This window comes from Penicillium manginii, assembly GCF_028828005.1.
Source record: "Penicillium manginii strain IBT 31320 chromosome Unknown utg000005l:1.0-5665137.0:1.0-5668048.0, whole genome shotgun sequence".
Lineage (NCBI taxonomy): Eukaryota > Fungi > Ascomycota > Eurotiomycetes > Eurotiales > Aspergillaceae > Penicillium > Penicillium manginii.
Window position 1 is genome coordinate 5,209,465 of NW_026643106.1, and position 25,931 is coordinate 5,235,395.

At 41.0% G+C, this 25,931-nt stretch overlaps 8 protein-coding genes across 8 annotated transcripts; 4 read left to right on the plus strand and 4 right to left on the minus strand.

The window, feature by feature from the left end:
- Positions 1-1,118: 1,118 nt before the first annotated feature.
- Positions 1,119-1,783, plus strand: N7533_008268 (Ty1/Copia family ribonuclease HI; the record flags this gene model as incomplete). The annotated part of the gene is made up of 3 exons (XM_057104918.1): positions 1,119-1,133; positions 1,313-1,372; positions 1,427-1,783. 3 exons carry the CDS (start codon positions 1,119-1,121, stop codon positions 1,781-1,783), a joined length of 432 nt encoding a protein of 143 aa, XP_056959875.1.
- A 1,547-nt stretch (positions 1,784-3,330) lies between these two features.
- On the minus strand, positions 3,331-3,711 carry N7533_008269 (uncharacterized protein; the record flags this gene model as incomplete). The annotated part of the gene is made up of 1 exon (XM_057104919.1): positions 3,331-3,711. One exon carries the CDS (start codon positions 3,709-3,711, stop codon positions 3,331-3,333), a length of 381 nt encoding a protein of 126 aa, XP_056959876.1.
- Positions 3,712-5,106: 1,395 nt separating this feature from the next.
- Positions 5,107-5,442, minus strand: N7533_008270 (uncharacterized protein; the record flags this gene model as incomplete). Its single annotated transcript, XM_057104920.1, has 1 exon — positions 5,107-5,442. The coding sequence occupies one exon, from the start codon at positions 5,440-5,442 to the stop codon at positions 5,107-5,109; it is 336 nt and encodes a 111-aa protein (XP_056959877.1).
- A 345-nt stretch (positions 5,443-5,787) lies between these two features.
- Positions 5,788-7,073, plus strand: N7533_008271 (glycoside hydrolase family 27 protein; the record flags this gene model as incomplete). Its single annotated transcript, XM_057104921.1, has 2 exons — positions 5,788-6,388; positions 6,451-7,073. The coding sequence occupies 2 exons, from the start codon at positions 5,788-5,790 to the stop codon at positions 7,071-7,073; spliced, it is 1,224 nt and encodes a 407-aa protein (XP_056959878.1).
- Positions 7,074-7,665: 592 nt separating this feature from the next.
- N7533_008272 (cytochrome b561 domain-containing protein) lies at positions 7,666-8,208 on the plus strand (the record flags this gene model as incomplete). The annotated part of the gene is made up of 1 exon (XM_057104922.1): positions 7,666-8,208. One exon carries the CDS (start codon positions 7,666-7,668, stop codon positions 8,206-8,208), a length of 543 nt encoding a protein of 180 aa, XP_056959879.1.
- A 760-nt stretch (positions 8,209-8,968) lies between these two features.
- N7533_008273 (uncharacterized protein) lies at positions 8,969-9,273 on the plus strand (the record flags this gene model as incomplete). Its single annotated transcript, XM_057104923.1, is given in 2 exon segments — positions 8,969-9,087; positions 9,105-9,273. The coding sequence occupies 2 exon segments, from the start codon at positions 8,969-8,971 to the stop codon at positions 9,271-9,273; spliced, it is 288 nt and encodes a 95-aa protein (XP_056959880.1).
- Positions 9,274-11,007: 1,734 nt separating this feature from the next.
- Positions 11,008-12,531, minus strand: N7533_008274 (uncharacterized protein; the record flags this gene model as incomplete). The annotated part of the gene is made up of 6 exons (XM_057104924.1): positions 11,008-11,257; positions 11,334-11,600; positions 11,659-11,730; positions 11,800-12,069; positions 12,123-12,347; positions 12,410-12,531. The coding sequence occupies 6 exons, from the start codon at positions 12,529-12,531 to the stop codon at positions 11,008-11,010; spliced, it is 1,206 nt and encodes a 401-aa protein (XP_056959881.1).
- A 3,488-nt stretch (positions 12,532-16,019) lies between these two features.
- Positions 16,020-17,907, minus strand: N7533_008275 (putative rhamnogalacturonase; the record flags this gene model as incomplete). Its single annotated transcript, XM_057104925.1, has 4 exons — positions 16,020-16,916; positions 16,970-17,095; positions 17,153-17,619; positions 17,685-17,907. The coding sequence occupies 4 exons, from the start codon at positions 17,905-17,907 to the stop codon at positions 16,020-16,022; spliced, it is 1,713 nt and encodes a 570-aa protein (XP_056959882.1).
- Positions 17,908-25,931: the final 8,024 nt, after the last annotated feature.

The window sequence follows — 25,931 nt, forward strand, 5'->3', positions numbered from 1 at the left end:
CTTTCTAGGTGGAAGAGGAGACACTAATAATATAGCTGTTGCGGAAAGTAATGGGGAATCTGATAAGGACAACTATATCTATATCTCACTAATAATTATATTAGTTATCCTAAAGGACACCAATATCACTATAGGACCTAGAGAATATGATGTTGCGAACCCCAGAAAGAAGATATAGTAAATCTCAATCCCCTAAACTATTGGAGAAGCTTGTTGCTTAACTGAATAGGAACACTGGTAACTTGTAATAGAGGAACAATACTATAAACTAGTAGGTACAAAAGTATAGTGAACGGTCAGCCCAGAAGTTACCTTATCAAATAGATGCCGAATTCTACTAGGTAAGTGGGTTTACGATATAAAAACTGATCTTGGAGGTACTATTCTACAGTATCGAGTACGATGGGTGGTTTGTAGTAATCGCCAAAGGCCAGACTATAACTATAATAAAGTATATGCCCCAGTCACCCTTAATTAATCGGATAAATTACTGTGGGCAAAAGTAGCAATCGAAGGTCACGATGTACGTCAATTCGATGTAGTGACTGCGTACATAAATTCGATAATTAGAGGACGTAAAGTCTTTATACGGATGCCTATAGGTTTCGAAAAGATAGTACCTAGAATAGTTTGTAAGCTTCTGCAGGCTCTCTATGGCCTATACTAGGCCGGTATACTATAGTATAAAGACTTCGATAAAGCCTTGAAAGGTATAGGTTTCACTTCCTTAATCTATGACCCTTATGTCTACATATGAGATGATCTCTTTTTAGAGATATACGTCGACGATGTCAATACTTATACCAATACAACGGTAGAGAATGATGCTCTAGTTACTTTAATTTCAAAACTATTCACAATCAAGGATCTAGGACATCTAAGTAAGTTTCTGGGGACTACAATCAGTTATTCAGAAGACGCTATTTCACTGGATTAATCGGAATACCTTTATAAGTTTACAAATAAGGAGGGTTTTGCTAACAAGAAGCTCTTATCGAAAAGCTTGCTGCTAATACTACCCGGTATGCCAGTCTCGAACCTCTATACAAAAGGGGAAGGGGAGCCTGATACCGAGGAGTTCACTGGTACTATATTAAGTCTAAATGAAGTCTTGTACTATGTATCTTCAGTTGGTAAGCTTAGTTGGATAGAAATGAAGACCCGCCCTGATATTACTTACGCTATAGGGTGTCTTCGTTGAGCTGTGTCACAGCCAACTGAGTAGGGAAAGACACTAATTGGATATATAATGTATTATATGCTGGCGAAATCTAAGATAGGATTGATCTTTCAACGTGTCCCTGAGGATTAGGATCGAGGCCTTATCGGTTTCGTTGACTTATCCTACGGAAACAGAACTTATAGTCGCTCAGTTAGTAGATATATCTACTTCTTCAACGGAACACCTATTTCATGGAGATCTTAGCAGCAGCGTGAGGTGTCGAAGTCATCGACATGTGCCGAATTCAAAGAACTGTCAGACGCCATAGATGAAGGCATGTGGCTTCGAAAGCTAGCCTCAGAGCTCAATCTCATGAAAAGCGATGATAAGATTGTGTTGAACACCGACAGTGACAACGCCAAACTCATTATCTCAGGCGTAGGATACAAACCGTCCGTGAAGACGGTCAGACTTGCCTATTTCAACACCAGAGAGGCCGTTATTAACGGCGACGTTGAACTGGTATTGATTGCAAGCACAGACAATACTGCGGACGGGCTTACCAAACCTCTTCCTTCTACAACATTTGACCGCTTCCTCGACAAGCTCCACCTTGCATGACGCCAGACAGCGACGCCGACGACGCCCCAAACCGCCGCCGACGACGCCTACGACGCATACAAAGGACAACGGGGATGGAAATGGATGGGGATGATGGAATCTGGGCCTGTTTTGTCGCGAATCCGGAGCGTGGAGATGCTGCCGGTTCGCCCTCGTTTTTGTGGCCTTAGTGCCTTGCTATTAGTTAACTGGGGAGCTAAACCTATTCGGGATGCACTAGTCTCGATGGGGAATAGCTTCTTTTTCAAGTAATCGATGGATTGCTTCTTGTTGTGGTGCACGCTGTCCACAGCCTGCGGGGGAGTACTGAGGCCTGAGGCCTCAGGCCCCAGGTTGCTGAGTCAGCCGGTGCCCACCGTGCCTGCCATGTAGATAGCTTCGCTCCATAGCATCTTCATGTCACCACCATCTTCAGTCTCTCCATGCGAGTATCCTCATTCCTGTGCCTCCAGTAGAATCTATGAGAGAGCTCCTCGTGTTGGGTGATCTCACTATTCAGTTCAGTTGGGTTCCAACATCAATCGGCTAAATTATTGATTTAAAACTCTGGCCTGGTGAGCAAACAGAAGCGACCAATTGATAGTTGTCAAGATATTCGATCCGCTGTCATATTCGAAGGAATTCCATCATTGGTCAGTAACGAACTACTTTATTAACTCTATCACATGCTTATGTTTACAATAGCTAGGTATACTGTATTTGATTGACTTTATTTCTCAATCCTGTGCAAAGACTGTCCTATTTCATTGCGATTTACCCGAGGGGGATGGGAGGGAAATGATTGTGTGTGTACCTCTGACCTGCCACGAAGGGGATTTGTAAACCCAGGCTAATCAATCTCCTCGGCAAATTATCTGCAAAGGCTCTGGTCTGAAGTCCCTGCTCTCTCCTTACTACTAACTCTGTACTTTGAAAGCTAGTCAAGCTCCCTGTCTTGTTATGGGAGAATGAGAATGAGGCATTGTCAAGGCCTTTCAAGCTATATTTACCCGCACACTAGGTATTTGCTCTAGGACTCAAATATTGCGCACTTGATTTCTAAACGGAAGACGAACAACCCTTTTAAATAAAGGTTCGAGAACAAAATTGTTTGCTCCCCCAGATCATGCATGATGTATTGCATACCTAAGTATCTCCTGCTACTATATCCTTCATTATCTCACTCCCACAATACATTCATTCCCAACGCCTTCCATCGTCCCTTAACTACCTCGCCACCAACACAATGGAATGTTACCTTAAATTTTTCCTCGCAAATGCCCCATTGAAACTCTACGAGCGGCGTCACCAGTTTCGCGAGTCTGACTCCCTAGACAGAGAATTGAGCCTGACAGAATACATCGTCAAAATTGATCCTGTTTGGTCTCCCACTCTGATTGACTGGCCCCATCGTCCAGTAGAGATCAGCATTCCAGAGTTCAATGAGGAGATTCTTTGCATTGTCCACGAACTACGTTCCACGTTGAGATCCCACGGGTTCCCAGACACGCTTAGGAAGTACACACACTTGATAACTCAGCTGTTCGACCCTCAGGACCCTGATCAGATTAGAAGACCTCCTCAAAAGCTTCTACGTATACATCTTGATGATTACTGTTATCTCCCTGCTCAGCTTGATGCAAGAACATCTTCGTGTATTTCCTCACCTCTGCCAGAATAAGTCGCCTCAGCCTAAGCCAGTTAGTACGACACAAGGGCTCAACAGCAACGACAACGGCGGGAACATCCAGTCCGTACTGACGAGTAATGTATGACAACAGATCCGCCTGCTTACCGGGAAGGAACCGCTCAAGAATCTCAGTGACTTTCGCATCCTCCAAACGACTCGCCGACCCTACCTTCTGGACATCGGAGATATCGACATTGGCAACATTTGACCCAAAGATGATATCAACGTGAACATCTTCCTGGCCGAGACGTCGAAGCATATCCCGAAGAGCATCTCTCCCGCGGACTATCTACGAAACGGTGGTTCTTATTGGCAAATTCTGACAGTGCTTTGTTTCTGAATTGAATTTCCTTTGAGAGCCTACAAGCTTTTTCAATACCTGTAGGCGCAGGTAAAGGGTATGACACCTCTATCTTTTGATAGCTAAATTATTCCAACTAAACAATAATAGCCTTCCGTATAGCATCCTGAAGCAACACCTCCCTCCTCGCCAGATCGAGCCTTAAGAGCCTCACAGCACACTCCTTAACCGTCACCGACCTCTCATTCTCCGACGACAACAAGTTCCTTCTAAGTGTGGGACCAGACCGCCACAGCCGGCCGTGACAATTCCGTCAAGATATGGCATTCACATGCAAGACTACCATCGCCTTGACATCCGCGGTGTCCTCGATTGAATTCTTGTCCTCCCGATATAAAAACAACTTCATCCTTGCTGCAGGTGAAGATAGCGGCGCGGTGTCTATTCACAGAATTGCTACCAATACGCTCAAGGCGCAACGAATTGTGACTACCGACCCGCTTATTGCTCCATCCAAGACAATCACTCAATTTTCATGGAGGCCCGTGCCAGCGGCCGATGTGGATAGTAGGACTCACTTTGAGCTTGCTGTGGCTAGCGAAGATATTTCTACTCGCATATACGCGATATATAACATACTCTCATGATCTCAAAGTATATAGACGGATACAGGTGCTTGCTCTGTCGGCTTTTACAATAAATAAAGTCAAATAATTACTTCCTAAACCCATCGCCCTTCTCTTTTATCTCTAATGATTTGCCGTTTCATAAGAAATGCCAGTACACCTGCGGGGTAAGTGATATTTGCATAAGGCTATATTTTGTTCAATAGGGATGAAGTTAACCATTGCCGAGTGAAGTTTAACAATATGAAAGCCTAGGATTCGAACAACTTCCAGGGATGAAAGCTTGTTTGATCCAAGGAAGATCAGTTTCAAAGATCTGTGCTGACGGGTCAAGAATGCGATCGATGATGTGCACCACGCCCTACTCTGAGTGTCAAAATAATATCCCCTTATAGTCAAAGTCAGATTGACTGGAACTGGGGTGAGTCTCACGCTTGTAACTGGGATGTCTGATTCCACCACTTTGGCGACCTTGTTGAGAACGACCGTTCCATTTTGCACTTGAGACCCTACATAAAGATAGGTAGCCGTCTACTCTAGACGTCAGCTGAATGAATAATGGCCAAATCATGTAGCTAATCCGGGGGACTTTTTTCACCTGGAATCGCTGCAACGTAGCATTAAAAATGGTTGATGTCAGCGCAGAATTCGACACATAGTGGTGCAAGATGGTGTTTCCCAACCACCATTTTCCTTTTCTATTCTGGGTTAGCAATGCTACTTCAAGTTAAATCGATGCTTGTCTGACATACGGAGCTATTTCAAATGTGTCAAAGTATGCCCCAGTATAGCTTTCAAAAGCATCATTATTCGGGGCGAAGAAGGTGAATTTCCAATTCGTATCGGTGTCAAACGCTTGAGCGAACCCTCCGAGTTCTTCGACCTTCTGGCCCAAGGTGCTCAACTCCGGTCGGGACTTGATTAGAGCTAGAGCGGTGGTCGCGCTTGAGGTGTTGGAAGCCACGTAGCCGGCGATGTTTCGGTAGTTCAGAGGGTCTGTTGTGGCTGTGACCAGACTGCCCAGAAACAGGAGTCCCGCCAATGGAAATGCTGAGAGTCTCATGATGCAACGGATAAGCTCGAGGAGATATTGTGTTAACTTGAAGTGTTTAGAAGAAGTAAAAAGGCTTAATTCATATTCTTCCTCGATCGTTATCAAGAACTTGTCGAATTACTAGGTTAAAGGTGATTTAGTTTCCGTCGATTAGCATCGGACGCCTGGCCGATGGATCGCCCGAGCCGTCTGTGCGACGAGGGCGAAGATATTTACTGGGGTAAGAATCCGGGGTAGCTCCGGGATCTAGGCCGGTGCGCACACATTGGGTTATTATCGCTATCTTGTATAAGTGCTGGGCAGTGACTTCTCAATTCCAACAAAATTGGTTTAGTATACCCACAGCAGTAAATCATGGAACGCAAAAATCAGCTCTCGTTACTCCTCCATATTGTGGCTATTTTGCCATTCGTGCAGGTCGTCTTTGGAGGCACAGCTCTGGGGCAAACACCACAGATGGGCTGGAACTCATGGAACGCATTCAAGGCGACGATCAATTACACGGTGGTTCAAGAAGTCATTGATCTGTTTGAGTCTCTTGGACTCAAGAAAGCCGGGTATAATTATGTGCTCCTCGATGATGGGTGGTCAAGCTTCAATCGTACTGCCGACGGGTATCTTCAGGCTAATGCAACTTCCTTTCCACGAGGAATTGAGGCACTGGCCAAGGAATTGCATGGTCAAGGCTTGAGGCTAGGTCTCTACGGTGACAGTGGACATTATACCTGCGCGTGGAGACCAGGAAGCTGGGGTTATGAAGAGAGAGATGCCCAAACATTTGCGAGTTGGGGCGTGGACTACCTCAAGTACGACAACTGTGGAGGATTTCAATCTATGACGGAGGCTCCACAAGTTCGATTCAGTACTATGAAGAACGCTCTTGCTCTCTCGGGTCGGGACATTTTCTATTCAGTGTGTGAATGGGGTTATCAGTTCCCATGGCACTGGGGAGGAGGTGAGATAGCTTTCGGAAGATTTCCTGATCTTTTTATCGACATACTGACTACATTGTTCCAGGCATCGGTCATTCCTATCGAATGTCAGGCGATATCACGACAAGTTTCACCAATGATACCTCTTGCCAGTGCAAGACTGCCTATTGTCTGAATACTGGGTATGCTGGTTGCTCTGTGCTGACTATCATCAACAAGATGAAAGAGATCAGTCAATATCAGACTCAGGGTCATTGGCTGGATATGGATATGCTCGAGATAGGAAATGCCAATTTTACGCTGAACCAGCAACAAACACACTTTGCGTTCTGGGCAGCGCTAAAGTCCCCTTTGATCATTGGGGCCGACCTCAGCAAACTATCCAATGACAGTGTGGCGATTCTCACGAATCAAGCATTAATTGCTCTCAACCAGGACGTGTTAGGGAAACCTGCTATTTATCGAGAGGAGTTCAGCAAGGAAGGCCTCTTTCAGGTATGGACTGGAAAAGTTGAGGGCGGTTTTGTTGTTCTTCTACTTAATGAGAAGAGTTACCCGCAGACTGTATCTCTTGCTTTATCAGATCTGGGACTTGGCTCTCCTAAGAAAGTTGTTGAGCTCTGGTCTGATGAAAAGTTGACAAATTACACCAAGTTCGATGGGATGTTGGAGTCTTATCAAACTCTGGTTTTCAAAGTTCAGACTTGAAAGGCCGGGTCACTATGTTGTATCCTTCAAAACCTTGCATATTCGTCATGATAAAACTTCAATGTTCGCTGTACTCATTAGTTCCAAACTAATCACTCTCGGAGTCAGCTAGACCTTGATGAAGAAGTCCGTAGTAGCAGCCGCACGATCAACGGTAGACTTTGCATGAATTTTGCCAGTACTGCATAAATCAGAAAACTGCATCATTCGCCCATCACCTAGATAGAAGTGAGGTGGACTGTCATTTTGGGATCATGTGCTTTAAAGTGATATTTGCTCTGCTACGTATCATGTCACTGTGATACTGTTTAGAACTTTAGTATCGGACTGTTATCACTGGTAGAAGCTCTATCAAAAAACAGTATTCCCCTTATCTGCTGAGTTCCAGTGACGATGACGGATAGCGGGCATCATGATTTGGTTATGCAACACATTCCGCAATCTGCTCACGATGATCATGGTATTACCCCAACCTCTCAAAACTGATTCATATATATTTAGAATAGAGAGCTGCCCTCCGTGGCTTTCGTACATGAATATGTTTTTTCTTACTGGCCTCACCAAGCAATACCATTCAACATGAACGAAAACTATGGTGGTGTCTCACTGGCAACAGCTTCTCATCCCTTCTCTAGTTACGGTAGCACTAGCTACTTCGACTGCTGGAATGTCATCATCGTCATATACCTCCTCCTCAAGCGAATACGCAGATGTTGGCTATCGCATCCCAGTTCCCGCGCTTATAGCTCACGGCTTCATGATTAGTTTTACCGTTGGCGTATTCCTCCCACACGGTGCCATGATCATCCAGGTAATGCCTTGGACCAATAAAGTGACTCGGCTTTATGCACCAATACAAGCGCTCACTCTTGCTATGATCTTATTTGGGATGGGCGTTGGCATCTACCTAAGTGTCACCACAACAAAGATAAGTTATTATCATCCCATCATCGGCTTCATTTATGTTGGACGGTTGTTGCTCTTCCAACCTCTTGTGGGTCTCTATTCACATCTTCATTTCCAGGGGACCGGTGCTAAGAGTGTGTTGGCCTATGTTCATTGTTGGTGGGGTAGGATTATGGTTATACTTGGCATTATCAACAGCGGCTTGGGGTTCAGGCTCGCAGGAATTTAGTTGCCTGGAACTCCAGTTTGGTGTGAATTTTGCCTACTCAGTCGTCGCGGGAGTCATACTAAGCGCCTATCTTGTTGTTCTTATCGTTGGTACTACCAGGCAGGAGGCTCATGCCAAAACATCAAGAAAACCATAATATCTGTAGACTATGAGGAATTGACAGGGAGGTTGGGAACTGAGAAGAATTATTTAATTAACAGAAGTTCTCTTCAAGATGTAATTTGTTAGCGCTCTATTCCACCAGTCCTTCTTGACTTTTTTTCTCCTTCCCCTCGGCTTCGTGTCTCTGTGTTTGGCACCGAATGCTTTCATCTTCCCTCAATTACGATAAAATATGTGGTAAGAATCCATACAATTGAGCCTTCGAGCAGTGTGAGACATATATAATAGGAGACGAGACAGCCTTAAGAGTACAGTCAATAGCGCAAACGGCTTCTACACCCCAGACTGATTTTCTTCTCCCAGGCCCCACTGCCAAAACCCTAGCGCAGATCATTTATTGAGCGTGCAGCTTTATGTTGGGGCTCACTGCTGCCCGTAGGTTTTGTCCGGTTTCTTACATTGAGTATTGCCTGACAGGATAGTGAAATGCATTTGCTTGTAAGATATGTACAGCGCACAACTCCATTACCCTTTGATACCCACCATTAAACAGGCTTGAGAAGTCATCGCTTTTGCCGGCACAAGATCTGCCCCGGTAATTGATAGGGACCAATGGGACCAATGCACTGACTTTACTATACGCATTCATATTCATACAATGACTACTGAAGAGTCGAAGGACCGTCATTCTGCCAACCAGTTCCGGCACGTCGAAATCGAGCCAGGGCGCCCGCAGGGCGAAGGAACGATCCGTCAGAATGATCTGGCGACGGCACGGTGAAGAAGCTGGGTAGGAGGAACGCCAAACCCACGGCCTACCGAGAGGTCGTGGACGAATATGTCCAACATCAGCAACGAACGCCACCAATTGAGAACGAAGCAGGAGGATGGTGTGGATGCCGGAGACGGAAGACGGAGATGGAGATGCAGAGGAAGCAGCGGGCTAATGTGAGGGCTGACTAAGAGATATATCGTGGGATTGAGGGCATTTAGGGCACTTTTGTATTGTTTATGGGCTGATTTTATATGGTAAGACGCCGTTTTCCTATGTATCTACTATTTCTTGCGTGTGGGCTGGCGTTCGGATCTGTCTTGCTTCCGCCGGAGGAAGCGCCTGCATAGCCATTACGCCACTAGTTAGGCTGCAACAGGTTAATAGAGAGGTTGATTGATTGATTGATTGATTGATTGATTGATTGGGGTCTATTTATTCATATATTGAAACTATCATCATATTGATGCGTACAGTAATAGTCAATGGTAACATACTGATGAAGCACCCGATCACCTTTGTAATTCATTCATGTCTCGGAAGGCCTGCTTATTCTCATGACTCAGTATCTCTGGGATCATGGCAAAATTACCAGTCTGTTGTATCTCATTACCCTTTTCTTTTTTGTCGAGACCATCTACTGTGCTATGTCAGAACAATTTCTCGAGCGCGAATTGAAAATAAAATCGCGCCGTATCAGAGACTACCAAAGTGAGGCACAAATCAGCGCAAGGATAGTCCAGGGTGGCCCATTATCTTGCGTCCTATTTTTTCGATACTTGGGTCTCCCAGGTTCTAGATACATGTTTATTAGAGAGATTAGTAGCTTAATTAATTAGAATAGTCTCTACTTATAATATATTATACTATCTAGTCTTAAGTTCTTTAGTATAAGTAGAGATTTACTAAGTATTAGTATTACTAGTATTAAGTATAGAGGACTACTCTATAAGTATAGTATATAGATTATCTATAAAAGAATTACTAGTAGAGTAATTACTAGTAGTATTATTAATATTATTACTTATTATAACTCTTTATTAACTTCTTTAACGTTAAAGTTATTAATTATAGAATTAAGTATTAGACTTTAGTTCTATCTTTAAAACTACTTTTCTTAGCTATAACTTATTAAAAACTCTTTCTAAGTCAAAATACTAGAAAACTGAGTATAGTTTAGTTCTAGTTCTTATTTTAGGATAGAATTCCCAAAAGTAGATAGATAGTAAGGGTCTTAGCGTAGATTCTCGGCCCTACAAGTAATAATTACAGTGTCGATATTGACTTCTTAGCATAAAAACCACAGGAAGTTAAGAGGTATAGTAACCTCCGAATTTAAGATAAATCTATATCATAACAGGTAAGGTTTTGTCGAAATTCAACAAAAAATCGTTATATTCCACATGTTGTTGACGACACCGTAGGAGATGCAAAAAAGGTACAAGTATTACCCAAGGGGAGAGAAAAATAAGCTACTTGTAGGGTGACTACCAGCAAAAACCGGGCTCATGACCTACTGGAGGCACAGGATGAGGATACTCGCATAGACACTGAAGATGGTGGTGACATGAAGATGCTATAGAGAGAAGCTATCTACATGGCAGGCACGGTGGGCACTGGCTGACTCAGCAATATGGGGCCTAAGCCCTCAGGCCTCAGTAGTTTTTACTTATCCCTAAGGCCTTTGAGTTATAATATCATTAGAAGTATATTATTACTTCTGATGCGGTCTTGGTGCGGTCTAAGCTGTCTCTTGGGAGGATTGCTAATAGTAAAGCAGATGCCAAATTGGCGAAAGACTGTAGGAGTTATATATTGGGTACTCGTTTGGTGCAAGCCCTGGAGTGTATTACCTGTAGCGACCGCATATGCTGTGATAAAAAATCCAATTCCATGACATCATTGCATGCTCAACCCCCAGTCAACTACCGCTCGGCAACCCAGTTATCTCCACGACTAAAGCGCAGGGTACCGTACGAGGCCGAGTCACCCATATTGTTCGTAGCATCGTTAGCCTCGATCTGGATTTTTCTAATCACTTGTTGAGTATACGGCATTGCCGATCCTTTGACCTGAGAATAATACCCATACGCAATTTCGTAGACCGGCCGGAATACTCCACGTTTTGTGGATGAGATGCTAGACCAGGGCCCACCAACGAGGTCAGCACCACACCTGTAAGCGATATTTCAGTAAGATATAAGGAAAGAGAGATTGGAAGGTGCTATTAAGGCTCTTCCTGGAAACCCACCGAAAGAAATCCGGATCATATTTCACTGTGTTACCCAAATTATATGAGGCCGTATATTCGTATCCAACCCCCAATCGGGATTTCAGAAGGTCCCAGTAGTTGTTCCCTTGGTTAAAAGCGGTCTGACACAACTCGGCCATGTTTCCTAGACTAAGCTGGACATGAGCCTGGTCACGTCCGGATTCGGAATTCTGTCCGAATGAATTGATCGTGTTGTTAAGATCTGCACAGGCAAAGTTCCGGTATAGGCTAAGGCCATAATTGTACCTGTGGAATGGCTGGTCAGAAATATGATAAGAGGTTTGACAAACGGATGCAAGTATACATTGTCACATTATTCAGAAAAATACCAAATGCGACAATGGCTTTTTCACCACTCGTTCCCCAATTCGCTAGACTGGTAGAACTTGTTAGCTTTTCAATTTCATATTTGTCTTTTTCGGGCTGGAGGAATCATGAACCTTACAATGGGTGCTTCTGAGTTTCAGATGGTGTAGTCTGCGAGGCAGGTGGGTAAAAAATCTCCAGGATCATTTTCTCAAACATTGTGATATTCTTGGCTGACCATCCGGAGTACGTGTACCGCATGATCTCGGCAGCATTGACGAGCTGTACACCATAGAGGCCGGCGGTCAATTGAGCATCGGTTCCATTGAGGAGCTCTAAAGTGCTCGCCCAAGCATTGAGGATCTCGACCGACTTCTCAGCGTATGCTTTGTCCCCCGTGATGTACCAGCTAACAGTTGAATAAATATGTCGATAATGATGACCGTCTGAAGTAGGACATACCTAAGGGCATTTAACAGAGACGCTACTGCATCGTGACTGAGTTGTGTCTTTCCGGGAGAGCTGCCGCTGACATCGCGCGTGACATATGACAGAGGGCCCTTCATGGTATACGATGAAGAAGCGAGAGAGTCGCTAGACATATTTTGATATGCCGTATACCATGGATCGGTTTGGTTACCGACTCCATACTTCATCCGATCAAGATCTTCTCTGGTGCTCAGTATGCTGGTACAATGCATTAGTTTCATCGCCTGGTGGGGGTGATACTTTTGTTCCGTTGGACTTACCCCGGATGGATAAAGGAGCTATTGCCTTCAGCTCTTGCATGCCATTGGTCGTTGCATAAGCCAACTGCCAAAAGGGGAAGCGGTTGAACCAAGAGTAAAATAAGGAAGGAAAGAGCAAACATATTGAAGTTCTTGTGAGAACTCAGTCTTGCCGATGAAGGATGAATCGGGCTGTTCTTATGTCCGGCGATGCGGGGCCCGCGTACGTAGTTCTTGGAAGCTTAGCTCTGAATTGCAGACAATTAAGGGGTGAGTGGGGGGACGCAGAAGTGGAGACGCCCAATGCAGGCTTGGTCATTTGGCACTCAATGGATTAGTGGGATCGGGTCAATGACCGGAGATGTCCCGGATAGGGACGTACCCCATGTTATGTGGTGATGTTCATTGCGCAGCCAAGGTTGCCCGCTTGTCCTTGAGAATCAATAACGAGCATCTTCAGCCACCTTTTCTCGGTGTCATGTGTGCTCCCCACTGATTGATATGCGGACCCCGCAAATTAACCATCGACGTTCCGGCATAGATCCCGGGGTAGCCCCGCCTCTTCAAAACATTTCGCTCAACCCGGAATGCAACGGTTTATGTTCTCCACCCGATGAAGTATAGCGGCGCCTGCCAGTCGGCGGATTTATAGGGGACCCCATTCCGCCATTGCTCAATGCTTCTATCAATGTGGTGGCAATTGAAGTCAACCAGATGAGGCTACATTTCATTCATTCACTCAGCATCCAGCTCTGGGTGCTGATGACATTGGGTATCAAGAATCCTATTATCTCTGGATGAAATCCAGATGCCTCGATTCTTCGCGACGGCGATGAGTACTAGCTTGCAACTTCGTCACTTGAGTACTGGCCGAGCACTCCAATTTATAAATCTCAAAATCTTGCCAATTGGGATATTTCTTCTCACGCCATGACAGACCTTAGCCAAGAGCTATTTGAAACCCCAACTGTAGCTGCTGCGTATGTACATGGGTAAGACTTGAACAGTTATTTTTCTCAGGTAATTACTAGGGTCGTGGGCTCCAACAATGTCCTATATCAACGGAAAATACTACCTAGCAGCAGTGACTGGGTGGAAATACGATCCTGTTGCAAAGATCTGGCCACGTGTGCATCTGTTCTGATGATATAAAAACCTGGTCGGATCCCACCTTGGGGGACGCATGGGGTATCGACCCCAGTTTTTTTCATGACCCAGCCTCACATAAGATTCAACTGAACCTGATGACCCCCAATAATAACATTGAAAGGCTCTGGGAGATTTATCAGTGTGAGGTTGAATTGGCCAGTGGTCACTGCATTGGGAATTATCGCTCTTTATGGAATGGGACGATGTCCCGTAATTCTTATTCTAGGCTGGAGAGCCCGAAGATATTTTTATTGCTGAAGGTGAGTTTGAGCTTCTCACAATCTCAACTGCCACTCGTATCACTGGTGAAGCTTCAGGGGGGGCGGACGAGGCTAGGCACCTACCGAGGAAATCAGGGGCATTGCTTTTGGTGCAGAGCCTACTATGACTCACAGTAGATAGGTGGCCAGATAGCCCGGGTGGCCGGGTTACCCATGAAACACGTTAATCACATGACTCAGGGATGCTGATGTTGAGAGCGGAAATCCCCATTACAATAGGTATTAGTGAATTATAATTTAAACCTCTAAAAGTAAATTAGGTTTAGTATAGTATAGGTCACAAAAAAAACCTATTCTGTATTAGTTTAGGTCACGAAATTCACCTATCTAGGAAAACAGTCTTTCCATACTCCTATCCACCGCTATTATATCTTAGCAGAATCAACAATAACTCACTAACTTTACAGATATATAACTCAACATTCAGAGAAGATAAATTAGAAAGTATTTTTAGAGTACTTAGAGTCTAAAAGAAAAAAAATAAAATAAAAAATTCAAAGCTAATAATAGACGTGGGAGGTTAGCTCAAGGTCGTGATTGCAGGGTATAGAATCTACCCCAAGTCTCTCGCCACAAGAGAAGTTGTTTCAGGTTAACCAGATATCATGGATATCCCCTCTAGTGGCACTTTGTCCTGGCCCCTTAATCTTTAAAGATTTTTTCTGGCATATAAATAACATGGATAAAATAGCTAGGCTAGAAGATATTACTAATATCTATTCTCTACGGTATAGATCTCGTACCTTCAAGCATATAATATTAAGCTAACACCTACTACCTTATCCTGATTTGACTAGACTAATACTATACTAGATTAACAGTTAGTATATAGCTCCCTTATTCACCAGAAATTATACTAATATAGAGGGGTAGTAAAATCTAGCCCTAGTCCGGTCCTTTCTATAAGTCCGATCGGGATAGTATATAGTGGCCGATAGTATCTAGACTATAAGTAATATAATTTGTGAACGTCTATCTTACACAAGCAGCTGAAAATAGGTGCCAGATCAAGTGTATCCAATATCAAACTATTTTGGCCGTGTCCTAATATAGACAGTGATTCCAAGCTGGCAAGTACGTTCTCATCACCAGGATAAGATGAAAGCTAAATAAACATGTTATCTAGTTACTATAACGAAGTTGGCTATTTTTCTGATACTATACTCAAAGCAGCCACAACCTGAGCAAGGTATATTACCACTCAGAAACTGACTGAGTTGCCCGCAGAAACAATCTCGCGAAACTCACAGCCAGCCCGTTATGTCAGGTGGTCACAAAATACCATTAACAATTCAAGAATTATTTAGTTAGTTTCTTATACCAGACGGGGAAGACCTACTAAGTAACGTAGCCACTGATGCTTCTTTCAGAGGATCTGTCACATGTGTACTACGCGACACGCTACGACGCGACAATGCATCCGCCCTCAATTTCCGGACCGCCGGTTACGATTTCGGCCCATAAACCCAATCGACCCTGGAAAATTGGTTTGACCATTCTCGGTTGTGGTGATCAACAGGCCAGAATCAACAGTAAATGGAATACTCGTAAGTACCTCGGAAAAATTCAATTGTGTTGTGATTTCGGGCAGACCGCATGAGCGTTCGGAACGTTCTGACTCAATTTCAACTGAATGTACCCTGCGTACAAGACCACGCAGGGAGACCCGCCGCCAGCGCAATTTCCGCTTAACTATACCCATCACCTTGTTAGTGTATCATTCCCAACGTTAATTTCGGGCAAGTACTCAGCTAGATCAGCGTTTTCAGCTCCACAAGTGTCATTCATCTGATCATGGCGATACATACTGATACTTCAACAGGATCAGAGCTCTCAGGAATTTCATCGCTGATACAACTACTCCGATGGAATGTTTTCTATCTGAACTGTTAGGACAATCCTCTCAGGGCGTCCTGATACGATAGGGATACGAGTGAAGAATGTGAGATATGCCTGATATGGGTATGATGATATTCAGACTAATCGCTGGTCCTCCTAAGAGGATCCAGCTCCTCCTTTTTGAGGGGATGCCTGCGTGCGTATGCAGGCAGATAAGCGAGGTGATGTATCAACTCTGGTGATACATAGGCACCTCTTCCGCATTTCCTATACCTCATTGTATGGTTGTCGTAACAATAATTCGCAAGTTTCCCCTGACTCTAGTGTTCACACTTTGACTCCGACCTGAGTTCAACTCAATATCACCATTCTAGGACAACACTATCCCACATGAATCCATGCCAAGTAGTGTTCCTCACCATATCGAAAGTAAGCTCATTCTCCCCCGTCTTCAGCAAATCTTTGTCAAAAGAGTACTCAAGCAAATGCCACTCTCCTGCACCCGTTGCAGAACGATATAAGCAAGGGTCGGAAGGTAGCAACGAGGAACCACTAGTCATGTTGCCAATCTGAACACCGTTAACGAGGATATTTATGCTGCTTCCTGAAGAGTACCCAGCCAGTGAAACGATCAGGTTAGGAGCCGCAGATTTGCTCGGAGTCGCCGCATTGAACAACACTGTCCAGTTACCCTTGTATGTCTGTCCGAAACACCAGTCACTCGGCTCCGACAATCCGATGGTGTATATTAGGTTGGCTGGGCACGAGGCAACAAGGGCGTGCTGGTGGGGTGCTCCACCATGCAAAAAGCCATAACTGTAGCGATCGAAGTCACCGATCTGGAATAGTTTCTTTTTCGATGAAACCTCCCAGGTAAGGGTGCCGAGGTTTGTCTTCGCTGATTTCTTTACGGTCACATCGTTTTGAAGGAAGGAAGTGGTCACATCTGCGATGGAACTTCCGTTGGACCAGGCTTGTAGACCGTACGTGGCACTACGGACGTCAGAAAATTCGAAGTTTCCATTCTTGTCGGCATATTCAGTATAGTAATATGTTGATCCCATATCCAAAGAAGTTTTATTCGGTTTGTTGTCGCCGAGGAAGACGACCGCATTGCTTGCAGGGCGTCCGTCAGAAAGCACAATCTTGCCTTTCAGGACGCCACGACTGTGATAGTCTTTGTCATCGAGCCAGGTGTATGGCCAAGCGCTGAATTCTTCCGTGGCTCGCTTGGCTGCATCCTGCTTGTCGCCATCGTTCTACAAAATATTCAGTAACCAAGGTTGCTGAAGAGTAGACCCATGAGACATACGAGATACCAAAGCCATGGTCCCCACATCTTGCCATCCGGGAATACGTCAGAGGACGAGGCCATGAAATGGGTGCCGTGAATCATGTTCAACTGCACGACATCACCGGTAGATGATTCTCGATGAACCTGAATTACAGTCAGTCTCAGTCATCTCCCTTCATTCGGATCTCTTGATGAGCGTACCATGAGCTCCTGCTTGAGATGATCACCATTGTAATAGTCCTTTCCAGGATTAATGTACCAGCTCCCGAAGCCATCTCCATACACACCAAAGTAGTCCTGGTTTCTGGACCAGGCGGTGAAGTCATACTTGGTGATATAACCACTTCCATCGGGTTTCAACCACGTCTCATCCTGAACCTTGTTCTGGGACAGGTATTCGTCTAGGGGTGGAAGCTCTTCGTCCTTAATATTTGTTCTACCCTTTGTGAATGTCGTATTATCCAGCCGCCAAAGTGTGCGGAACTCACCAAGGGTAGGCAGCGCGTGATTCACAAAGTACTGATAGGCACCCGACAGACTAGAGAAAATGACCCAATGCATATCTCCCTCTGCGGCAGTGAAAGAGACATCGATATAACTTTTACCTTTGTAGGTACCACGTTTGGTGATGGAAGCCGAGGTCCACTCTAAGTTAGACGCTGCGCCATCTGTAACAGGATCAGTTTTGTAGGAAAGAGGAAGAATTGGCTCTTTGAGGAGGTCTTGCACATACTGTAGCTTACGTAGTGACCAGCAGCCTCCCCAACGCAATCCCTTCCCTTGTACATCAGCTCGACTCCGTAGGTCTGCTGCTGAGTGACATTCCAGATGTCATTTCCCAGGATCCATGTTGTGTTGTCGACTTGTGTCAAGAATGGTCCGGTGGCAACCTTGGAAGGGTGCGCACTGATGGCGCTGAATAGCAATGATGCTACGGCAAGAAATAATTGCTTCATTTCAAAGGGACAAAGGTAGGGTCATTCTGGAAATATTGTGTGAACGTGAAAATAATTGGACCCAAACACCCTCTTATATATTTGAAAAATTTCGAGCCAATTTTGTTCGGGCTGATCATGCCGGTTTTGTTTGTGACGACAGCGAAAGTAGCGCCTAGAATTTTGAGCCTAACGCTACGCTAGTAAGCGAAATGAAGCCTGACAAGTCAGTAAACTTCGAAGTTTGATTGTCTCTCAAGGAAATCGGAAGATATTTGGCCGAGTACCCCGCAAATGATGAAGCGAAGATGTGCTTAGCTCGCATCACAAGTATGATGTATCAAATTTAGAACCGAGCCTGTTCAAATCGCCGCCAATATGCCGACTGCCTTTCGAGCAACGTATTGAAAGATTTTCCAATATGATAACATATTCATTATCGTTGGTCATCAACATCTACTGAGTTGCTAGCGAAAACCGTATCATCTCTATCAATCTTGAATAGACAATACACAAGAACCACTAGTAACACAACCTTGCGTAAATTGACCCAAAGAAAGATACTTGGGCGATATTTAAACAGTTGAGATCAGACTGCAGAGAAACATAACTTAATCTTTAAAAGTGAACACGTGTTAGATATTCCGGAGGGTTTAACCCTCGGCAGATCGTGCTGCGAGCCAGCCTCCAATGCATTATTGTAGTCCAACTTCGCCTTTCACGTCGCAATACCTTCATACGCCGTACATACCAATTTAGTGCGTTCATTACTGGCTATGCTAGGAATTAACACAGATGAAGTGTCTGGCGATGCGAGCCAAGGTAAGTGCCTGGTTAAAACGCGGGGATTTGATTTGCTTTCGGACCTAAGCCTAAATAACACTAGCTCAAGTTACTATCAGCCTGGTTAATGCTTCGGGTCATTGTTTCCCGGGACTTCATCACCTCGTGCGGGGAAACTTGGTGGGGACGGACGCAACGGTCCTCTCCATTACGGACCTAGGGAAAAGGCCACCAATCCTGTCCATTTGGTGCTCGGCTGATGAACTGCTTGGACTGCCTGGAATTTGGAAATCTTGAGACCGTATATAAAGGTATGCGATTGGCCTTGGCCTACGAGAGGGAAAGGTTTGGCGATCGTGGCAGGCGCTAGAAACGCTGTGAGGTGGAATCGCGTTTTTCCCTTTATGTATATATACTTAAGGGCTCAGTACAATTCCGTGTGCGCTCATTCGTTCTGTGTATGTTTCCTGTAATATGGGTCCCTTAAGCCTACTGCTGTAGGACAAGTAAGCGCTGATGATGAGGTATTTACCTCAGATTGCTGATTGCGGACAGACCAGACACAAAGAACCACATACAAAACGAGAGATTAATTAATAGGAAGGCGTTTGGGATGATCAGTGTCGAAACATAATGAATGGATCGGTGGATAGTAGCTTATTCACTTAGGATTTCGAAAGGAATAAAGGAATGCGAATAAACGTATTAACTTACTTATATTCGCATTTATATTATTTATATTGTGTATTTTATGTAGAATAATACTATGTCCGGTACGGTGGTTATTGTATTACTAAAATACGACTAGAGGTTGTTTTTATATTGTTATTACTTTATCAGTAATGTTAGACGGTGGAATATCACTTACAGATATATACTGGAATGTGGAACCCGCCTGTATAGCCGTTTTGAAAAGTTTGCTATTTCGTAGTTAAGTAACTCAAGCTGTTTTCCCTATTTATGGGTGCCGATATTGGAAATATTAACACCGGCTACAAAGATCCCTGGAGATTATATATATTTATATAGCCAGTCCTCGATGATCTTCAACAGCTTCTTATCACCAGCCATCTTGTAGTACTTCTATACACCGTACAGGCTGATACCGTGAGTCTATTCATAACTAGCCCATGCTTTATATCAATTACACGGCTATTAGAGAGGTAGAGGAGGAATTTCCCAGTCTTATCTTTAATATTGACAAGGTTGTCAATCAGAAAATCCACCGTAGTGTGGATTTTGGGAGCGGTAAGGACACATCGCAGTCATAGTGAGATATGATCATGGCGGTAATGCTCAAGCGCGATGAAATACTGTAAATTCTTAGGCCAAAGCGTTTTCTTTCACGGCTAGACTCCCGCGGCAAGCTAGGCCAATAAGTAGTCGTGGATGATTTGCGGAAGAACTCAGCGGAAGAACTCAGCGCATCCCCGCGTCGGCCAAGGCGAGCTCGGGGTATCGTAGGCCGAATGTGCATGGGCGTAAGTGCCTATATTGGCTAGTGGATTCCCTCGGGATTGTGCTTCCCGGATTTCCGACCTAGATGTTACGGACCCCAAGGCAGGAGAGGTCGAAACTACTGGAGGCACAGGATGAGGATACTCGCATGAGAGACTGAAGATGGATGGTGACATGAAGATGGATGGTGACATGAAGATGCTATGGAGAGAAGCTATCTACATGGCAGGCACGGTGGGCACTGGCTGACTCAGCAATATGGGGCCTGAGCCCTCAGGCCTTAGTACTCCCCCGCAGGCTGTGGACAGCGTGCACTACAACAAGAAGCAATCTATCGATTACTTGAAAAAGAAGCTATCCCCTATCGAGTTTTAGAGTTTCCCGAATAGGTTTAGCTCCCTAGTTAACTAATAACAAGGCACTAAGGCCATAAAAATGAGGGCAAACTGGCAGCATCTCTACACTCCGGATTTGCGACAAAACAGGCCCAGATTCTATCATCCCCATCCTTTCTACCCCTATTGTCCTATTATCTGTGTTGTATACGTCGTCGGCGATGGTTTAGAGCATCGTCAACGTTGAAATCGCTGTCTGGTATTATATAAGGTAGAGCTTATCGAGGAAGCAGTTAAATGTTGTAGAAGGAAGAGGTTTAGTAAGTCTGTCTGTAGTATTATCTATACTTATAATTAATACTAATTTAACATCACTGTTAAGGATAGCCTCTCTAGTATTAGAATAGATAAGTCGAACTGTCTTTACGAACAGTTTATATTCTATACCTAAAATAATAACTTTAGTATTGTTACTGTTGGTGTTTAATATAATCCTATTATTACTTTTTATAAGATTAAGCTCTAAGACTAGTTTTTGAAGCTATATATCTTTATCTATAATATCTGATAGTTCTTTAAATTTAGTATATATTAATAACTTTGATACTTTACACTACTACTGAGATCTCTATAAATTAGGTTGTAATAGTTACTAAGTTGTCAGGCTAGAGACCTGTGACTAGGTAAGGATATCGGACAGTAGAGATCAGATTAGACAGTTAATATATAGACTGATTCTGGACAAGATCAAGAATCCTAAATATTTGTGGGATCTTAAATATATTAGGGTTCGGGTAGGCCTTGATATATAGGTAGCTTAAAGGGGATTTGAGTGTAGATCGACATCGAACGTCTGGGGTACTGTATACTTTAAATTCTGTAATAATTTATTCTCCCCTTTTATAGATAGTTAGCTCGACTATTAATAAAGGTAAGAATTAGATTAAAGGATTTAAATATAATAGTATTACCTCGGTTAAAGATCTTAAAGCCTATCCTAATTAGATATATTTATGTATAGATATAAATAAAGTAATATACTCTCTTTAATACCTTATAATAAAAGTCTTTCTCTTATAACTCTCTCTATCCTTACTTCTCTTATCCTTATCTCTCTGATTTTCCTTATCTTAATATCTTTTTATTATATTAACTACTACTCTAGTTCCTACTACTGCTTCTTTAGTTTCTGTTACTACTACTAGTCCCTCTAGTAGTACTAGAGGTACTATAAGTTAGGAAAGTTATAGGAAAGATAAAGATTGTACTAGAGATAGAACTAAAAGTAGTAATAGAGATAGAGATAGAGAATCTAGCTCTAGGAGTATTATAAGTACTAATCTTAGTTCTTATTCTCTTTATAATTAAATTCTCTATTCTTTCTTTATATTCTATATAAAGTATATTATAGAAGTAGCTCTTTATACTCCTATAGATACTATTTCTATAATTAAGTATAATTAGGATTATATAAATTCGATTATTTATTTTCTTTATAAGAAGAAGAGTAAGACTTATTTCTAGATATAATATTCTTCTAATTTATATTTAATTTAATACTAATCTACTTTTAGTTATTCTATAGAATCTATAGTAATTCCTATAAACTTTAGTTAATCTTTATCTAGACTTATAAAGTTAAAGCTAATAGTACTACTACTATAGTTTCTAGAGGTACTATATCTATATAGAGTATAGTAAATAAAAAAGTAACTATATTAGAATCTCTCTATCTTCTAGTATTATTTTATAAGATAATTTTAGTTTATTTTTCTATATATAATCTATACTTTAATATAAGAAATACTAATTAGACTATAGCTAATTATATAGAATTTATTACTAAATATTAGAAGTATGAATATTACAAATATTACCGCTGCCTAGGTTATACAAGCCTTAGAGTGCGGGAGCTTATCTAAGTTATGCCAGTGCCCCAGGGGTCACTATGCCAGTGCTCCGGGTGTAACTATACCAGTGCCCCGGGGGTTACTGTGCCAGTGCTCTGGGTGTAACTATGCCAGTGCTCCGGGTGTAACTATACCAGTGCCCCGGTTGTAACCATGCCGGTGCTACTGCTACTATACTAGTGCTTCTAGTACTAAGGCCTAATACTTAATAATACCAAGACTTAGTAATATTGCCTAAGCTAGCTAATATATATATGACCTTCTCCCCCCCTATACACAAATCAGAACAATCATCATCTTCAATCATTCTCAATATCATTCTTAACCACCAATCTTACATAACTACTACCTAATTAGTAGTAGTTGAAGCTATTCCCAACTTTCCCTAAGCCTATTAAGACCTACCAAGTCTTAGAATAAAATTTTATTCTATAGATAAAAATTTCTTAGACTAAAATATAATAGAGTACTATATTCTCTAGTTATCTAATTATAAGAGTATTTTAGCTATTCCAAAATCTAATATATTAGTTTTAAGTTAAATAGATCTTTCTAGATTAAAGTAATAAAGAAAAAGTACTATTAAGAAAGTATTAAGAAAATCTTAAAATACCTTTAATTCTCTATTATTTAGTTTAATATTATTTAGTTTTCTTCTGTCTTTACTTTCTTTAAGAAGTTCTATAAGTAGTAATACAATTAATAAGTATTTTTTAATAAATCTTTAATAGAAGTTATAGAATCTAAGAAAGACCTAAATATCTCTATAAGATATTAACTATTCCTATTCTTAAATAGCTTAAATTTATTCTAGGTCTATTAAGATTCTATTTTAACTAATAATAAAGCTAAGGAATTTAACTTCAAATTTATAGAAGCTATATTTTAATACTTTAATAAATAGTTATACCTTCTATAGTCTTTTAAGTATAAGACTTAGGTATTCTATATATTCTTTATATATCTTTAAAAAGATAAGAATATTATTAAGGTATATAATATAAATAGTATTAAGGAGACTATAGAGTATAGTATAGATATAACTTTAGAATATTGTAAGTATATTAGTAAGATTAAAGAGTATAACTATATATTTAAAATAGCTATATCTTATATAGAAAGCTATCTTCTATTCTTCTTCTTCTTAAATATAAATCTAATAGTATATATCTTATATATTAATCTTACTAAAGAATTTAGTACTAGAAAGATAGTTAAGAATCTCTAAAATAAGAGATAGAGAATACTAGTTTTTAATAAAGATTTTATTTAACTTTTAATAATTAATATAGAGGTATAGATCTCTATTCTTTTTTAGTATAAATAGAATAGAAGTACCTATAGGGTTCTTAGAAAATTAGATTTAACTATTGTAGTAGGGATTTCGATCTCAACATCGGAGTCAGGTGACTGGGGCCTTAGTAACAAGGCTACTATTTAGTTTTGAGGGAATAAGTAGCGTTCGTTCTATAGTATCAATATCAATATATATATTCCCCTTTTCGAAATATTTTACTAAGGTTACTAAGGTTACAGTATCGATATACTACCTAGAAGAGATTCTGTTATTTATTTAATTGTTTCTCTATAGTATTATACTCTATCTACTACTCTCCTATACTCTTTAAGTATAGTAGTTTTGTTCTCTTATAATCGACCTATCTACTTAATAGACAGTTAGTAAGTATTCCTATCTTTTATATAGTATCCCTAGGAAGACTTGATTAATAAAAAGAGTAACTAAAAACAAGAGTAATTCTATTATAAGAAGTAGATACTATATTTAACCCTAAGAGGAAAGGATAGTATTCAAATATATTATAAAGAGTGAAGATTGACTTAATTCTAGATAGAATTAGTGTAATGGTTACTAAGTTGTCAGGCTAGAGACCTGTGACTAGGTAAGGATATCAGACAGTAGAGATTAGATTGGATAGTTGATATACAGACTGATTCTTGACAAGATTAAGAATCCTGAATACTTATAGGATCTTAAATATATTAGGGTTTGGGTGGGCCTTGATATATAGGTGGCTTGAAGGGGATTTGAGTACGGATTAACATCGAACGTCTGGGGTACTGTATACTTCGAATCCTGTGATAATTTATCCTCCTCTTTTATAGATAGTCGGTTTAACTATCGATAAAGGTATAAATTAGATCAAACAATTCAAATATAATAGTATTACCCTCAGTTAAAGACCTTAAAGCCTATCCTAATTAGATATATTTATATACAGATACAAATAAAGTAATATACTCTCTTTAATACCTTATAATAAAAGTTTCCCTCTTATAACTCTCTCTTTTCTTACTTCTCTCATCCTTATCTCTCTGATTATCCTTATCTTAATATCTTTTTATTATATTAACTACTACTCTGGCTCCTACTACTACTCCTTTAGCTCCTACTACTACTTCTTTAGCTTCTACTACTATTAGTCTCTTTAGTAGTACTAGAGGTACTATAAGTTAGGGAAGTTATTAGAAAGGTAAAGATTATACTAGAGACAGAACTAAGGGTAGTAATAGAGATAGAGATAGAGAATCTAGCCCTAAGAGTATTGTAAGTACTAATCTTAGTCTTTATTCTCTTTATAATTGAATCCTCTGTCCTTCCTTTATATTCTATATAAAGTATATTACAGAAATAGCTCTTTATACTTCTATAGATACTATTTCTTTAATTAAGTATAATTAGAATTATATAAATTCAATTACTTATACTCTCTATAAGAAGGAAAGTAAGACTTATTTCTAAGTATAATATTCTTCTGATTTATATTTGATTTAATACTAATCTACTTTAGCTACCCTATAGAATCTATAGTAATTTATATTAACTTTAGTTAATTCTTATCTAGGCTTATAAAGTTAAAATTAGTAGTACTACTACTATAGTTTCTAGAGATACTATATCTATATAGAGTATAATAAGTAAGGAAGTAACTATATTAGGATCTCTCTGTCTTCTAATATTATTTTATAAGATAATCTTAGTTTATCTTTCTATATATAATCTATACTTTAATATAAGGAATACTAATTAGACTATAGCTAATTATATAGAGTTTATTACTAAATATTAGAAGGAATTAAATACTAAGGCTAACTTACCTCTAGTTTACCTTTCTAAGTATTTTAGTAACTTTTTATAACTCTAGATTAGTAATACTAATTATAATCTTTAGTAGAGTACTATTTAAGTCTTCTTCTTAGAGATTACTATAGAATATTAATATAATATAGCTCTAGATAGGATTAGTTTAACTTCTACTATTATAGCTATAGTTACTAATATTAAAGTATTTACAAATTAATACTTACTTCTATAGTAGTCTCTTTTCTTTATCTTATCTATCCTTTTCTTTTATAGCTAAGTATCTTTACTTAACAGAAATTAGATAGAGTAGTTTTCTCTTTCTTTTCTTTATTAATTTAGGTATAGTTTAAAGAAGTTTCGATAACTTTTTATTATTATTAGAAAATAATTTTTTAGATTTACTTCTTTCTAAATAAAGATATTATATTCTTTATATTTTCTAGATACTCTATAAAT